The sequence below is a fragment of the Mobula hypostoma genome, chromosome 14, assembly GCF_963921235.1.
Source record: "Mobula hypostoma chromosome 14, sMobHyp1.1, whole genome shotgun sequence".
Lineage (NCBI taxonomy): Eukaryota > Metazoa > Chordata > Chondrichthyes > Myliobatiformes > Myliobatidae > Mobula > Mobula hypostoma.
The window spans coordinates 2,054,919-2,072,637 of NC_086110.1; the positions used below are offsets into that span (position 1 = coordinate 2,054,919).

The following is a 17,719-nucleotide window of genomic DNA, read 5'->3' on the forward strand; positions in this document are numbered from 1 at the left end:
GGGGTATGGAGGGAAGGCTGGTGCAGGGTTCTGAGTTGGATGATCAGCCATGATCATAATAAATGGCGATGCAGGCTCGAAGGGCTGAATGGCCTACTCCTGCACCTATTTTCTATGTTTCTATGTTTCTATCTCTCTCACTTCCTTCCCAATCCACCTCCCCCACTTTCACTTTGCCCTCCTTCTCCCCAACGATTCCTCACGCTTCCTTCCCCCATCATTCCCACCCTTTTCCACTCGCCATTCCCCTGCATCTCCTTCTCTCTCTCTCTCCACTACCCTTTACCTCTCCTCCCCTCTCCCAAATCTTCTACTCATCCCACACCCTCTCTAACCTTTACCCCTGCCCTTACTCCATGTCACACCCCTCCCCGGCATACATCCTTCTCCCCTCCCCCTTCCCCATCACATACACTCACACCAGCTCACCTCTTACCTTTCTGTTCACAGACGACCCCGGCAGCCAGCAGATCTGGTTCTCCGAGACTGATGTCATTTAATCTGGCCCCAAGGCATTCCATTGAGAGAATCTTGAACCATTCCTCTGCATCCAGCTCTGTAAAGGATAGATTATTAAATTGCAAATGTCATTCCACTCTTCACGGGAGGGGAGGGAGGCAGTAGAAAGGAGATTATAGGCTAGTTAAATTGAACTCAATCCGCCCAATAGTGTCGTGTCATCAGCACCAGACTTTGAGGCAAATGGTCCCAAGTTCGAACCCGGCTGGCTCCTTGCATACTTTTCACCTGTGCTGGGCTCAGCGTTGAGCTAGCAACTCGGCCTCGTAAAAAACAGTCAAATACTATTGAAATGGCAAAAATGCCATCCAATGTGCCACAAGGAGCGAGAAGGAACAACAACAACCACCTGACCTCAGTAGTTGAGAAAATGTCGGATTCACTTGGAGGCATATGACAAAATAGTCTGCCGTCAGCATGAAAATGTTGCCTGACAAATCTGTTGGAATTCTTTGAAGAAGTAACAAGCAGCGTAGACAAAGATGAATCAGTGGGTGCTGTGTACTTGGATTTTCAGAAGGTGCCACACAAGAGGCTGCTTGGCAAGATATGAGCCCATGGAATAACATGGAAAATACTCTCATGGATAGAGCATTGGCTGATAGGTGGGAGGCAAAGAGAGCCATTACCAGTGTCGAGTGGTGTTCCACAGGGGTCAGAGTGGGGACCATTCTTTTTACATTCTATGTCAAGGATTTGGAAGAAGGAATTGGTGGCTTTGTAGTTAAGTTTGCAGACAATAGGAAGAGAGCGGGAGGACAGTTAATGTTGAGGAAGCAGGGAGGCTGCAGAAGAACTTAGGCAGATTAAGGGAATTGGCAATGAAATGGCAGATAAATACTATGTCAGGAAGTGTCTGGTGGAAGGAATAAAAAAGTAAACTATTTTCTACATGGGGAGAACCATCAAAAATGTGAGGTACAAAGTGGTCTGGGAGTCTTTGTGCAAGATTCCCTGAAAGATACCATAACTCGCAGGTTGAATCAGTGGTGAGAATGGCAAATCTAATGTTAGCATTCATTTCAAGAGGACTAGAAAAGAAAAAAATAAGAATACAGTGATAAGTCTTTATACTGCACTGTGAGACCTCACTTAGAATATTGCAAGCTGTTTTGGGGCTCCTTATTTAAGAAAGGAGGTGGCGACATTGAAGAGGGTTGAAAGGAAGTTCATGAAAATTATTCTAAGAATGAAAGAGTTATCACATGAGAAGTGTTTGATATCTCTGCACCTGTGCTCACTGGATTTTGGAAGAATGAGGGGTGTTCTCATTGACCCCTATCGAATGTTGAAAGGCCTGTACAGAATGGATGTGGAGAGGATGTTTGCTATAGTCGGTGAGTCAAGAACCAACGGGCACAACCTCAGAATACAAGGACATCCATTTAGAATGGAGATAAGGATGAATTTCTTTAGCCAGAGATGTGTAAACCTGTGGAATCTGTGGAAAAGATTTCCTTAAAACTGCCCAGTTCCTCCTTTTCTGACTACCTTTAAACTGCCCAGTTCTCCATTTCCCACTTACTTTAAACAACCCAGTTTCCCACCTCCCACTTCCTTTTAACTGCCCAGATCCCCATTTCCCACTCCCTTTCAACTGCTCAGTTACCAATATCCCACTCCCTTAAAACTACCATTCTCCATTTCTGACTACCTTTGAAATGCCCGGTTCCCCATTTTCCATTTCCTTTTAACTGTCCAGTTCCCCATTTCCCACTTCCTTTTAACTGTCCAGGTCCCCATTTCCCACTCCCTTTCAACTGCTCAGTTACCAATATCCCGCTCCCTTAAAACTACCATTCCCCATTTCCCACTCCCTTAAAACTACTGTTCCCCATTTCTGACTACCTTTTAACTGTCCAGATCCCTATTCCCCACTCCCTGTCAACAGCTCAGTTACCAATATCCCACTCCCTTAAAACTTCCCAGGACCCCATTCCCACTCCTTTAACATTTCCCACTTCCCAATTTCCTATTCCCTTTAAACTTCCCAGGACCCCATTTCTCACTCCCTTAAAACTACCCAGTTCCCCATTTCTGACACCCTTTAAATTGCCCAGTTCCCCATTTCCCATTCCTTTTAACTGCACAGTTCCCCAATTCATAATCCATTTAAAGTCCTTTGTTTCATATACCCCGTTCCCATTAATATGCACAGCTTCCTTCAACTGGACCAGTTACCCATTTCCCACACCCTTAAAATTGCACACTTCACCATTTCCCATACCCTTTCAATTGTCCAATTTCCCCCTTTCCTACTCTTTTTAAACTACACCATTCCCCATTTGCCATTTATTTTAAATTGCACAGTTCCCCATTTCCTACCCACTTTAAACTGGTCAGTTCCCTATTTCTCACTCCTTCAAACTGCCCAATTCCCCATTTCCCATTCACTTTAAACTACACAATTCCCCATTTCCCATCCCTTTAAACTGTCCAGTTCTCCATATCCCACTCACTTATTTCCCAATTCCATTAAACTGCCCAGTTCCCCATTTTCAATCTCTTTAAACTATCTAGCTCCCAATTTACCGACCATTCCCTTTAAGCTGTCCAATTCCCAGTTTCCTTTTCCTTTTCATCTTCTTGGCTTCACATTTCCCATTCCCTTTAAACTGTATAGTTCCCCATTTCACAATCCGTTCGAAGTGCTAATTTTCACATTTCTTTCTCACATTAATATGCCCTGATCCCCATTTCCTGGGCAGCTTCCTTTAACAGGAGCAGTTATCCATTTCCCACGCTCTTCAAATTGCACACATTCACATTTGAAACTGTCCAGTTCCTCATTTCCCACACCTTTAAACTGCCCAGTTCCCCATATCTCACTCCTTTCAACTGTTTAGTTCCACATTGCCCACTCACCTAAAACTACCCAGGTCCCCAGTTCTGACTACATTTAAAAAGCCCAATTTCCTTTTTACGACTACCTTTAATCTGCCTGGTTCCCCAGTTTGCTATTTCCAACTTCTTTTAAACTGCTCAGTTCACTATTTCCCACTCTCTCTAAAATGCCCGGTGCCTAATTTCCCACTCCATTTAAATTAGCCAATTCTCCATTTCCTACCCCCTTTAAACTTCTCAGTTCCCCATTTCCCATTCCCTTTAAACTTCTCAGTTCCCCATTTCCCACTCCCTTTAAACTTCCCAGTTCCCCATTTCCCACTCCCTTTAAACTGCCCAGTTCCCCATTTCCCACTCACTTTAAACTTCCCAGTTCCCCATTTTCCACTCCCTTTAAACTGCCCAGTTCCCCATTTCCCACTCCCTTTAAACTTCCCATTTCCCCATTTCCCACTCCCTTTAAACTTCTTAGTTCCCCATTTCCCATTCCCTTTAAACTTCTCAGTTCCACATTTCTCACTCTCTTTAAACTTCTCAGTTCCCCATTTCCCACTCCCTTTAAACTTCTCAGTTCCCCATTTCCCACTCACTTTAAACTTCTCAGTTCCCCATTTCCCACTCCCTTTAAACTTCCCAGTTCCCCATTTCCCACTCACTTTAAACTTCTCAGTTCCCCATATCCCATTCCCTTTAAACTTCTCAGTTCCCCATTTCTCACTCCCTTCAAACTTCTCAGTTCCCAATTTCCCACTCCCTTTAAACTGCCTAATTCCCCATTTCCAAATTCCTTTAAACTACCCAGTTCCCCATTTCCCACTCCCTTTAAACTTCTCAGTTCCCCATTTCCCACTCCCTTTAAACCTCTCAGTTCATCTGGATACTGGATTTCCTGTCAGATCACCAGCAGGTTGTAAGAGTGGGCTCCCTCACCTCCAACCCTCTGACTCTCAATACAGGAGCCCCTCAGGGCTGCGTACTGAGTCCCCTCCGTTACTCCCTGTATACCCATGACTGTGTTGCCACCCACAGCTCCAATCTGCTAATTAAATTTGCTGACGACACTACATTGATTGGCCTTATCTCAAACACTAACGAGGTGGCCTACAGGGAAGAAGTCATCTCTCTGACATGGTGTCAAGAAAACAACCTCTCCCTCAATGTCACAAAAACGAAGGAGCTGGTTGTGGATTACAGGAGGAATGGAGATGGGCTAACTCGTATTGACATCAATGGATCTGAGGTCGAGAGGGTAAACAGCTTCAAGTTCCTCAGCATCCACATCACCGAGGACCTCACGTGGTCTGTACACACCAGCTGTGTGGTGAAAAAGGCACAATAGTGTCTGTTTCACCTCAGATGGTTGAGGAAGTTAGGTATGGGCCCCCAGATCCTAAGAACTTTCTACAGGGGCACAGCTGAGAGCATCCTGACTGGCTGCATCACTGCCTGGTATGGGAACTGTACCTCCTTTAATCGCAGGACTCTGCAGAGAGTGGTGTGGACAGCCCAGCACATCTGTAGTTGTAAACTTCTCATGATTCAGGACATTTACAAGGACAGGTGTGTTAAAGGGCCCGAAGGATCATTGGGGACCCAAGCCATCCCAACCACAAACTGTTCCAGTTGCTACCATCTGGGAAGTGGTACCACAGCATAAAAGCCAGGACCAACAGGCTCCAGGACAGCTTCTTCCACCAGGCCATCAGACTAATTAATTCACACTGATTTGAGTGTACTCTATATTACATTGACTGTTCTATTTATTATAAATTACTATGGTTGCACATTGTACATTTGGATGGAGAAGTAACATAAAGATTTTTACTCCTCATGTATGTGAAGAAATAAAGTCAATTCAATTCAACTGCCTAGAAGACACATAAAAATTGCGGGTGAATGCAGCAGGCCAGGCAGCATCTATAGGAAGAGGTGCAGTCGACGTTTCAGGCCGAGACCCTTCGTCAGGACTAACTGAAGGAAGAGTGAGTAAGGGATTTGAAAGTTGGAGGGGGAGGGGGAGATCCAAAATGATAGGAGAAGACAGGAGGGGGAGGGATGGAGCCAAGAGTTGGACAGGTGATAGGCAAAAGGGATACGAGAGGATCATGGGACAGGAGGTCTGGGAAGAAAGATGGGGGGGCGAAAACCCAGAGGATGGGCAAGGGGTATAGTGAGAGGGACAGAGGGAGAAAAAGGAGAGAGACAAAAAATATATATATTATAATAAAAGATAAATATCCTTTTTTAAAGGTCAAACTACATCATATGAAAATGTTGAATAAGTGCTTTCCAATTCTCTTCAAATTTAACCGAAGGATCAAAAATGACACTTCTGATTTTTTTCTAAATTTAAACATGATATAGTTTGGGAAAACCATTGAAATGTAGTAGGGATATAATATCAAGCCCTATTATATGTAATTTCTTTTCCAATCCTCTGTTTTGGATCAAGCCTTTTTGGTCTGGAAAATGAAGGGTATAATATGTTTTCGTGATTTATTCTTGGATAACTATTTCATGTCTTTTGAACTGTTGTCTAATAAATATAGTTTGCCTAGTTCCCATTTTTTTAGATATTACAAATAAGAAACTTTTTAAATACCATGCTGCCTACCTTTCCGATTTCACACTCTACTGATATCATAGACAAAATTTTAGGTTTAAATCCTTATCAGAAGGGATTAATAGCAATTATTTATGATACAATTATGAAAATACAGCCAGGTATATCTAGTTCCCTATTTCTGATTACCTTTAAATTGCCCCTTCCCCATTTCCAACTCCCTTTAAACTGCACAGTTCACGATTTCCCGCTCCCTATAAAGTGCCCATTTCCCCATTTCCAATTCCCTTTGAACTGCCTAATTCCCCATTTCCCTCTCCCTTAAAACTGCCCATTTCCCTATTTCAACTACCTTTAAACTGCACAGTTCCCCACTTCGACTACCTGAAAACTGTCCAGTTCCCCATTCCCTGTTCCCTTTAAACTGCCCAGTTCCCCAATTTCCTCTTCCTTAAAACTGTCCAGTTCCCCATTTCTAACTACCGTTAAACTGCCCAGTTCCCCATTTCCCATCCCTTAAAACTGCACAGTTGCCTATTTCCAATTCCCTTTACACTGCACAGTTCCCTAACTCCCATTCACTTTAAACTGCTCAGTTCCCCATTTCCCACTCCCTTGAAAGTACCCAGTTCCCCATTTCCCAATCCCATTAAGCTGCCGAGTTCCCCATTTCCCAATCCTATTAAACTGCCAAGTTCCCCATTTCCCAATCCCATTAAACTGCCAAGTTCCCCATTTTCAATCAGTTTAAACCAATTAGTTCCCGATTTCTGATTACCTTTAAACTGCCCACTTCCCAATTTCCTTATCCCTTTGAACTGCCCACTTCCCAATTTCCTTATCCCTTTAAACTGCCCAGTTCCCCAGTGATTACATTTAAAATGCCCAATTCCCCATTCCCAACCCCTTTAAACAGCCCTGTTCCCAACTTCATAATCCCTTTAAACAGCCCAATTCCCCATTTCCCACTCACTTTCAACTCCTAGTTCCCCATTTCAAACTCCCTTTAGCTTGCCTAGTTCACGATTTCCCACTCACTATAAACTACACAGTTCCCCATTTCCCAATTCCTTAAAATTACACTGTTCTACAATTCCCACTCATTTTAAACTGCCCAGTTCCCCATTTCTTGTTCCCTTTAAACTGTCTAGTTCCTCTTGTGCAGCTGGATCCTGGACTTTCTGGAAGATTGCCAGCAGGTTGTAAGAGTGGGCTCCCTCACCTCCAACCCTCTGACTCTCAATACAGGAGCCCCTCAGGGCTGCGTACTGAGTCCCCTCCTTTACTCCTTGTATACCCATGACCATGTCGCTACCCACAGCTCCAATCTGCTAATTAAATTTGCTGACAACACTACATTGATTAGGCTTATCTCAAACAATAACGAGGTGGCCTACAGGGAAGAAGTCATCTCTCTGACACAGCGGTGTCAAGAAAACAACTTCTCCCTCAATGTCACTGTCATAAGGTGCACCCAAATGCAAGAAACAGACACTGAAGTAAGAAACTAGGATACAGGGCCTGGGTTAGGACTAGACTCGGAAAGCAGGACCTGGACGAGGAACAAGGAACTTGGAACCTGGACAAGGACTCCGAGCCAGAGACTGGACAGGGACCCGGAAGGTGGGTCTTGACTCGGGCTCGGACTCCGGATCTAGGCGAGGACAAGACGTGGCAAGGCAACAGGACTGGATGTGGCGGCAGAACGCGGGACCAGAACTGGATGAGGACACGAAGCTAAGCCTTGGACTTGGGAGACTGGAACACAGAGCCTTGGTAATCTTGGGAGACAGGAACACAGAACCTTGGTCGAGGGAGAACAGGAATGCAGAGCCTTGGTTGAGGAAGAACAGGAATATGGAACACAGAGCCGGGATCACTCCTTAGGAACAGGACTTAGGGCCGGGGCTCTACACAGAGTCAGGACCCCTCCTAGGGAGCAGGACGTAGGGCCGGCACTCATACACAGAACACTGAGAGATAGATCTCCACTCAAGGTGGTGGCAAACGGCCGGAATTACCCAGCAGAGGCAAGGACACAAAGAGACGGTTCCCAACACAAGGTGGTGGCAAATGGCCGGACCTACCTAGCGAAGGCGTGGACATAGAGACAGTTCCAAACAACAAAAGGCAGTTCCTTATCTAGACACAGCAAGGCCCCCATCTTGTCCTGGCTGTTGAACCTGACGGCATTACAGGTGAGGACACAGGCAAGGATAGCAGGCGAGGCTTCAGGCGAAGGTAGCAGGCGCATCTTCAGAAGGAAGGGGCGGGAACAGTCCAGCAAATGAAGCTGAACCCAGCAGCTATTTATGTAGCCAGCCCAAAATGAGAATCATGTGCCTCAATTAAGGCACACAACAGGGCAAGGGAAAACTGGAAAACTTGGAATATGGATCGATGGACCGGACCGTGAACCGGAATGAGGTTCACGGACCAGACCATGACTGTCGCAAAAACAAAGGAGCTGGTTGTGGATTACAGGAGGGCTAACCCCTATTGACATCAATGGATCTGGGGCTGAGAGTGTAAACAGCTTCAACTTCCTCGGTATCCACATCACCGAGGACCTCACGTGGTCTGTACACACCAGCTGTGTGGTGAAAAAGTCACAACAGCGCCGCTTTCACCTCAGACAGTTGAAGATGTTCAGTATGGGCTCCCAGATCCTAAGAACTTTCTACAGAGGCACAATTGAGAGCATCCTGACTGGTTGCATCACTGCCTGGTATGGGAACTGTACCCCCCTTAGTCACAGGACTCTGCAGAGAGTGGTGCGGACAGCCCAGCGCATCTGTAGTTGACAACTTCCCATGATTAAGGACAATTACAAGGACAGGTGTGTAAAAGGGCCCGCAGCATCACTGGGAACCCAGGCCATCTCAACCACAATCTACTCCAGCTGCAATCATCCGGGAAGTGGTGTCACAGCATAAAAGCCAGGACCAACAGGTTCAGAGACAGCTTCCTCTATCAGGCCATCAGACTGATGAACTCACACTGATTGACTGTACTCTATATTACATTGACTGTTCTATTTATTAAATTGCCCAGTTCCCCATTTCCCACTCCCTTAAAACTGCCACTTTCCCACTTTCCACTTCCTTAAAACTTCACAGTTTCCCATTCCCATTACAGTGCATAGTTCCCATATTCCCATTGACTTTAATCTGCTCAGTTCCCCATTTTCAATCACTTTAAACTATCTAGTTCCTTATTTCTTATTTCCTCTAAACTGCTCCTTCCCTATTTCCTACTCCCTTTAAACTGCTCAGTTTTCCATTTCCAACTCCCTCAAACTTCCCATTCCTTTTGAACTGCCCAGTTCCCCATTTCCTAGTTCCCCGTTTCCCATTCCTTTTGAACTGCCCAGTTCCCCATTTCCCACTCCCTTTAACTTGTCAGTTCCCCATTTCCCCTCACTTTAAAATGCCTACTTCCCCATTTCCCACTCCCTTTAACCTGCCCAGATCTCCATTTCCCACTCCCTTTAACCTGCCCAGATCCCCATTTCCCACTCCCTTTAACTTGTCAGTTCCCCATTTCCGACGACCTTTAAATTCCAGTTCCCCATTTCCCACTCTCTTTACCTTGCTCAGTTCTCCATTTCCCACTCTCTTAAAACTGCCCAGCTCCCCAGTTCCTACTCCCTTTAAACTGTTCAGTTCCTCATTTCCCATTACCTTTTAAAATGCCCAGTTGCCATCTTACCCAATCCTTAAAACTACCCTGTTCTATATTTCCAAATCCCTTTCAACTGCACAGTTCCCAATTTCCCACTCCCTTTAAACTGCCCTGCTTTCCTAATGCCCAGTCCCTTAAACTGTCCAGTTCCCAAATTCCCATTCCCATTAAACTGATCAGTTCCTATATCTCACATCGTTTAAACTGGCCAGTTCTTAACTTCCCATTCCATTTCAACTCTCCAATTCACCATTTCCCTCCGTCATTAAAGTGGCTAGTTCACTATTTCCCAATCACTTTAAACTGCTCAGTTCCCTGTTTTCCACTCTTTATAACCATCCAAGTTACCCATATCCCAATCCTTTTAAATTGCCGAATTCCCCATTTCTCTCTCTCTTTAAACAGTGCAGGTCTCTATTTCCCTGTCTCTTTAAACAGTGCAAGTCTCTATCTCCCTCTCTCTTTAAACATTGCTGGTCTCTATCTCCCTCTCTCTTTAAACAGTGCAGGTCTCTATCTCCCTCTCTCTTTAAACAGTGCAGGTCTCTACCACCCTCTATCTTTAAACAGTGCAGGTCTCTATCTCCCACTCTCTTTAAACAGTGCAGGTCTCTATCTCCCTCTCTCTTTAAACAGTGCAGGTCTCTATCTCCCTCTCTCTTTAAACAGTGCAGGTCTCTATCTCCCTCTCTCTTTAAACAGTGCAGGTCTCTATCTCCCTCTCTCTTTAAACATTGCTGGTCTCTATCTCCCTCTCTCTTTAAACAGTGCAGGTCTCTATCTCCCTCTCTCTTTAAACAGTGCAGGTCTCTATCTCCCTCTCTCTTTATACATTGCTGGTCTCTATCTCCCTCTCTCTTTAAACAGTGCAGGTCTCTATCTCCCTCTCTCTTTAAACAGTGCAGGTCTCTATCTCCCTCTCTCTTTAAACAGTGCAGGTCTCTACCACCCTCTCTCTTTAAACAGTGCAGGTCTCTATCTCCCTCTTTCTTTAAACAGTGCAGGTCTCTATCTCCCTCTCTCTTTAAACAGTGCAGGTCTCTATCTCCCTCTCTCTTTAAACAGTGCAGGTCTCTATCTCCCTCTCTCTTTAAACAGTGCAGGTCTCTATCTCTCTCTCTCTTTAAATAGTGCAGGTCTCTATCTCCCTCTCTCTTTAAACAGTGCAGGTCTCTATCTCCCTCTCTCTTTAAACAGTGTAGGTCTCTATCTCCCTCTCTCTTTAAACAGTGCAGGTCTCTATCTCTCTCTCTCTTTAAACAGTGCAGGTCTCTATCTCCCTCTCTCTTTAAAAATTGCTGGTCTCTATCTCCCTCTCTCTTTAAACAGTGCAGGTCTCTATCTCCCTCTCTCTTTAAACAGTGCAGGTCTCTATCTCCCTCTTTCTTTATACATTGCTGGTCTCTATCTCCCTCTCTCTTTAAACAGTGCAGGTCTCTATCTCCCTCTCTCTTTAAACAGTGCAGGTCTCTATCTCCCTCTCTCTTTATACATTGCTGGTCTCTATTTCTCTCTCTCTTTAAACAGTGCAGGTCTCTATCTCCCTCTTTCTTTAAACAGTGCAGGTCTCTATCTCCCTCTCTCTTTAAACAGTGCAGGTCTCTATCTCCCTCTCTCTTTAAACAGTGCAGGTCTCTATCTCTCTCTCTCTTTAAATAGTGCAGGTCTCTATCTCCCTCTCTCTTTAAACAGTGCAGGTCTCTATCTCCCTCTCTCTTTAAACAGTGCAGGTCTCTATCTCCCTCTCTCTTTAAACAGTGCAGGTCTCTATCTCCCTCTCTCTTTAAACAGTGCAGGTCTCTATCTCCCTCTCTCTTTAAACATTGCTGGTCTCTATCTCCCTCTCTCTTTAAACAGAGCAGGTCTCTATCTCTCTCTCTCTTTAAACAGTGCAGGTCTCTATCTCCCTCTCTCTTTAAACATTGCTGGTCTCTATCTCCCTCTCTCTTTAAACAGTGCAGGTCTCTATCTCCCTCTCTCTTTAAACAGTGCAGGTCTCTATCTCCCTCTCTCTTTAAACATTGCTGGTCTCTATCTCCCTCTCTCTTTAAACAGTGCAGCTCTCTATCTCCCTCTTTCTTTATACAGTGCAGGTCTCTATATCCCTCTCTCTTTATACATTGCTGGTCTCTATCTCCCTCTCTCTTTAAACAGTGCAGGTCTCTATCTCCCTCTCTCTTTAAACATTGCTGGTCTCTATCTCCCTCTCTCTTTAAACAGTGCAGGTCTCTATCTCCCTCTCTCTTTAAACAGTGCAGGTCTCTATCTCCCTCTCTCTTTAAACAGTGCAGGTCTCTAACTCCCTCTCTCTTTAAACAGTGCAGGTCTCTATCTCCCTCTCTCTTTAAACAGTGCAGGTCTCTATCTCCCTCTCTCTTTAAACAGTGCAGGTCTCTATCTCTCTCTCTCTTTAAATAGTGCAGGTCTCTATCTCCCTCTCTCTTTAAACAGTGCAGGTCTCTATCTCCCTCTCTCTTTAAACAGTGCAGGTCTCTATCTCCCTCTCTCTTTAAACAGTGCAGGTCTCTATCTCCCTCTCTCTTTAAACAGTGCAGGTCTCTATCTCCCTCTCTCTTTAAACAGTGCAGGTCTCTATCTCCCTCTCTCTTTAAACAGTGCAGGTCTCTACCACCCTCTCTCTTTAAACAGTGCAGGTCTCTATCTCCCTCTTTCTTTAAACAGTGCAGGTCTCTATCTCCCTCTCTCTTTAAACAGTGCAGGTCTCTATCTCCCTCTCTCTTTAAACAGTGCAGGTCTCTATCTCCCTCTCTCTTTAAACAGTGCAGGTCTCTATCTCTCTCTCTCTTTAAACAGTGCAGGTCTCTATCTCCCTCTCTCTTTAAACAGTGCAGGTCTCTATCTCCCTCTCTCTTTAAACAGTGCAGGTCTCTATCTCCCTCTCTCTTTAAACAGTGCAGGTCTCTATCTCCCTCACTCTTTAAACAGTGCAGGTCTCTATCTCTCTCTCTCTTTAAACAGTGCAGGTCTCTATCTCCCTCTCTCTTTAAACAGTGCAGGTCTCTATCACCCTCTTTCTTAATACATTGCTGGTCTCTATCTCCCTCTCTCTTTAAACAGTGCAGGTCTCTATCTCCCTCTCTCTTTAAACAGTGCAGGTCTCTATCTCCCTCTCTCTTTATACATTGCTGGTCTCTATCTCCCTCTCTCTTTAAACAGTGCAGGTCTCTATCTCCCTCTCTCTTTAAACAGTGCAGGTCTCTATCTCCCTCTCTCTTTAAACAGTGCAGGTCTCTATCTCCCTCTCTCTTTAAACATTGCTGGTCTCTATCTCCCTCTCTCTTTAAACAGTGCAGGTCTCTATCTCCCTCTCTCTTTAAACAGTGCAGGTCTCTATCTCCCTCTTTCTTTATACATTGCTGGTCTCTATTTCTCTCTCTCTTTAAACAGTGCAGGTCTCTATCTCCCTCTTTCTTTATACATTGCTGGTCTCTATCTCCCTCTCTCTTTAAACAGTGCAGGTATCTATCTCCCTCTCTCTTTAAACAGTGCAGGTCTCTATCTCCCTCTCTCTTTAAACAGTGCAGGTCTCTATCCTCTCTCTCTTTAAACAGTGCAGGTCTCTATCTCCCTCTCTCTTTAAACAGTGCAGGTCTCTATCTCCCTCTCTCTTTAAACAGTGCAGGTCTCTATCTCCCTCTCTCTTTAAACAGTGCAGGTCTCTATCTCTCTCTCTCTTTAAACAGTGCAGGTCTCTATCTCCCTCTCTCTTTAAACAGTGCAGGTCTCTACCTCCCTCTCTCTTTAAACATTGCTGGTCTCTATCTCCCTCTCTCTTTAAACAGTGCAGGTCTCTATCTCCCTCTCTCTTTGAACAGTGCAGGTCTCTATCTCCCTCTCTCTTTAAACAGTGCAGGTCTCTACCACCCTCTCTCTTTAAACAGTGCAGGTCTCTATCTCCCTCTCTCTTTAAGCAGTGCAGGTCTCTATCTCCCTCTTTCTTTAAACAGTGCAGGTCTCTATCTCCCTCTCTCTTTAAACAGTGCAGGTCTCTATCTCCCTCTCTCTTTAAACAGTGCAGGTCTCTATCTCCCTCTCTCTTTAAACAGTGCAGGTCTCTATCTCTCTCTCTCTTTAAACAGTGCAGGTCTCTATCTCCCTCTCTCTTTAAACAGTGCAGGTCTCTATCTCCCTCTCTCTTTAAACAGTGCAGGTCTCTATCTCCCTCTCTCTTTAAACAGTGCAGGTCTCTATCTCCCTCTCTCTTTATACATTGCTGGTCTCTATTTCTCTCTCTCTTTAAACAGTGCAGGTCTCTATCTCCCTCTTTCTTTAAACAGTGCAGGTCTCTATCTCCCTCTTTCTTTAAACAGTGCAGGTCTCTATCTCTCTCTCTCTTTAAATAGTGCAGGTCTCTATCTCCCTCTCTCTTTAAACAGTGCAGGTCTCTATCTCCCTCTCTCTTTAAACAGTGCAGATCTCTATCTCCCTCTCTCTTTAAACAGTGCAGGTCTCTATCTCCCTCTCTCTTTAAACAGTGCAGGTCTCTATCTCCCTCTCTCTTTAAACATTGCTGGTCTCTAACTCCCTCTCTCTTTAAACAGTGCAGGTCTCTATCTCCTCTCTCTTTAAACAGTGCAGGTCTCTACCTCCCTCTGTCTTTATACATTGCTGGTCTCTATCTCCCTCTCTCTTTAAACAGTGCAGGTCTCTATCTCCCTCTCTCTTTAACAGTGCAGGTCTCTATCTCCCTCTTCTTTAAACAGTGCAGGTCTCTATCTCCCTCTCTCTTAAACAGTGCAGGTCTCTATCTCCCTCTCTCTTTAAACAGTGCTCTCTTTTGGTCTCTATCTCCCTCTCTCTTTAAACAGTGCAGGTCTCTATCTCTCTCTCTCTTTAAACAGTGCAGGTCTCTATCTCCCTCTCTCTTTAAACAGTGCAGGTCTCTACCTCCCTCTCTCTTTAAACATTGCTGGTCTCTATCTCCCTCTCTCTTTAAACAGTGCAGGTCTCTATCTCCCTCTTTCTTTATACATTGCTGGTCTCTATCTCCCTCTCTCTTTAAACAGTGCAGGTCTCTATCTCCCTCTCTCTTTAAACAGTGCAGGTCTCTATCTCCCTCTCTCTTTAAACAGTGCAGGTCTCTATCTCTCTCTCTCTTTAAACAGTGCAGGTCTCTATCTCCCTCTCTCTTTAAACAGTGCAGGTCTCTATCTCCCTCTCTCTTTAAACAGTGCAGGTCTCTATCTCCCTCTCTCTTTAAACAGTGCAGGTCTCTATCTCCCTCTCTCTTTAAACAGTGCAGGTCTCTATCTCCCTCTCTCTTTAAACAGTGCAGGTCTCTATCTCCCTCTCTCTTTAAACATTGCTGGTCTCTATCTCCCTCTCTCTTTAAACAGTGCAGGTCTCTATCTCCCTCTCTCTTTAAACAGTGCAGGTCTCTATCTCCCTCTCTCTTTAAACAGTGCAGGTCTCTATCTCCCTCTCTCTTTAAACAGTGCAGGTCTCTATCTCCCTCTCTCTTTAAACAGTGCAGGTCTCTAACATCTCCCTCTCTCTTTAAACAGTGCAGGTCTCTATCTCCCTCTCTTTAAACAGTCTCTCTAAAACAGTGCAGGTCTCTATCTCCCTCTCTCTTTAAACAGTGCAGGTCTCTATCTCCCTCTCTCTTTAAACAGTGCAGGTCTCTAAACAGTGCAGGTCTCTATCTCCCTCTCTCTTTAAACAGTGCAGGTCTCTATCTCCCTCTCTCTTTAAACAGTGCAGGTCTCTATCTCCCTCTCTCAGTGAGGTCTCTATCTCCCTCTTCTTTAACAGTGCAGGTCTCTATCTCCCTCTCTCTTTAAACAGTGCAGGTCTCTATCTCCCTCTCTCTTTAAACAGTGCAGGTCTCTATCTCCCTCTCTCTTTAAACAGTGCAGGTCTCTATCTCCTCTCTTTAAAAGTGCTCTCTATAAACAGTGCAGGTCTCTATCTCCCTCTCTCTTTAAACAGTGCAGGTGCAGGTCTCTATCTCCCTCTCTCTTTAAACAGTGCAGGTCTCTATCTCCCTCTCTCTTTAAACAGTGCAGGTCTTATCTCCCTCTCTCTTTAACATGCTGGTCTCTATCTCCCTCTCTCTTTAAACAGTGCAGGTCTCTATCTCCCTCTCTCTTTAAACAGTGCAGGTCTCTATCTCCCTCTCTCTTTATACATTGCTGGTCTCTATCTCCCTCTCTCTTTAAACAGTGCAGGTCTCTATCTCCCTCTCTCTTTAAACAGTGCAGGTCTCTATCTCCCTCTCTCTTTATCTCCCTCTCTCTTTAACAGTGCAGGTCTCTATCTCCCTCTCTCTTTAAACAGTGCAGGTCTCTATCTCCCTCTCTCTTTAAACAGTGCAGGTCTCTATCTCCCTCTCTCTTTAAACAGTGCAGGTCTCTATCTCCCTCTCTCTTTAAACAGTGCAGGTCTCTATCTCCCTCTCTCTTTAAACAGTGCAGGTCTCTATCTCCCTCTCTCTTTAAACAGTGCAGGTCTCTATCTCCCTCTCTCTTTAAACAGTGCAGGTCTCTATCTCCCTCTCTCTTTAAACATTGCTGGTCTCTATCTCCCTCTCTCTTTAAACAGTGCAGGTCTCTATCTCCCTCTCTCTTTAAACAGTGCAGGTCTCTATCTCCCTCTCTCTTTATACATTGCTGGTCTCTATCTCCCTCTCTCTTTAAACAGTGCAGGTGCTATCTCCCTCTCTCTTTAACATGGTCTCTATCTCCCTCTGCAGGTCTTTAAACAGTGCAGGTCTCTATCTCCCTCTCTCTTTAAACAGTGCAGGTCTCTATCTCCCTCTCTCTTTAAACAGTGCAGGTCTCTATCTCCCTCTCTCTTTAAACAGTGCAGGTCTCTATCTCCCTCTCTCTTTAAACAGTGCAGGTCTCTCCCTCTCTCTTTAAACAGTGCAGGTCTCTATCTCCCTCTCTCTTTAAACAGTGCAGGTCTCTATCTCCCTCTCTCTTTAAACAGTGCAGGTCTCTATCTCCCTCTCTCTTTAAACAGTGCAGGTCTCTATCTCCCTCTCTCTTTAAACAGTGCAGGTCTCTATCTCCCTCTCTCTTTAAACAGTGCAGGTCTCTATCTCCCTCTCTCTTTAAACAACTCTATCTCCCTCTCTCTTTAAACAGTGCAGGTCTCTATCTCCCTCTCTCTTTAAACAGTGCAGGTCTCTATCTCCCTCTCTCTTTAAACAGTGCAGGTCTCTATCTCCCTCTCTCTCTGCAGGTTAAACAGTGCAGGTCTCTATCTCCCTCTCTCTTTAAACAGTGCAGGTCTCTATCTCTCTTTAAACAGTCTCTCTTTAAACAGTGCAGGTCTCTATCTCCCTCTCTCTTTAAACAGTGCAGGTCTCTATCTCCCTCTCTCTTTAAACATTGCTGGTCTCTATCTCCCTCTCTCTTTAAACAGTGCAGGTCTCTATCTCCCTCTCTCTTTAAACAGTGCAGGTCTCTATCTCCCTCTCTCTTTAACATTGCTGGTCTCTATCTCCCTCTCTCTTTAAACAGTGCAGGTCTCTATCTCCCTCTCTCTTTAAACAGTGCAGGTCTCTATCTCCCTCTCTCTTTAACATTGCTGGTCTCTATCTCCCTCTCTCTTTAAACAGTGCAGGTCTCTATCTCCCTCTCTCTTTAAACAGTGCAGGTCTCTATCTCCCTCTCTCTTTAAACAGTGCAGGTCTCTATCTCCCTCTCTCTTTAAACAGTGCAGGTCTCTATCTCCCTCTCTCTTTAAACAGTGCAGGTCTCTATCTCCCTCTCTCTTTAAACAGTGCAGGTCTCTATCTCCCTCTCTCTTTAAACAGTGCAGGTCTCTATCTCCCTCTCTCTTTAAACAGTGCAGGTCTCTATCTCCCTCTCTCTTTAAACAGTGCAGTCTCTATCTCCCTCTCTCTTAAACATGCGTCTCTAAAACAGTGCAGGTCTCTATCTCCCTCTCTCTTTAAACAGTGCAGGTCTCTACTCCCTCTTCTTTAACATGCGGTCTCTATCTCCCTCTCTCTTTAAACATGCTGGTCTCTATCTCCCTCTCTCTTTAAACAGTGCAGGTCTCTATCTCCCTCTCTCTTTAAACAGTGCAGGTCTCTATCTCTCTCTCTTAAACAGTGCAGGTCTCTATCTCCCTCTC

The 17,719-nt window shown here is 44.9% G+C and overlaps 1 protein-coding gene across 3 annotated transcripts in view; it reads right to left on the reverse strand.

Moving 5' to 3' along the window:
- The window catches only part of LOC134356422 (docking protein 4-like), a 189,790-nt gene that overhangs the window by 124,674 nt on the left and 47,397 nt on the right, over positions 1-17,719 (reverse strand). For all 3 annotated transcript variants that reach the window (XM_063067361.1, XM_063067360.1, XM_063067362.1), the window contains one exon: positions 437-556. In XM_063067361.1, the coding sequence (XP_062923431.1) occupies positions 437-556 (120 nt within the window). The remainder of the gene's footprint in view (positions 1-436; positions 557-17,719) is intronic.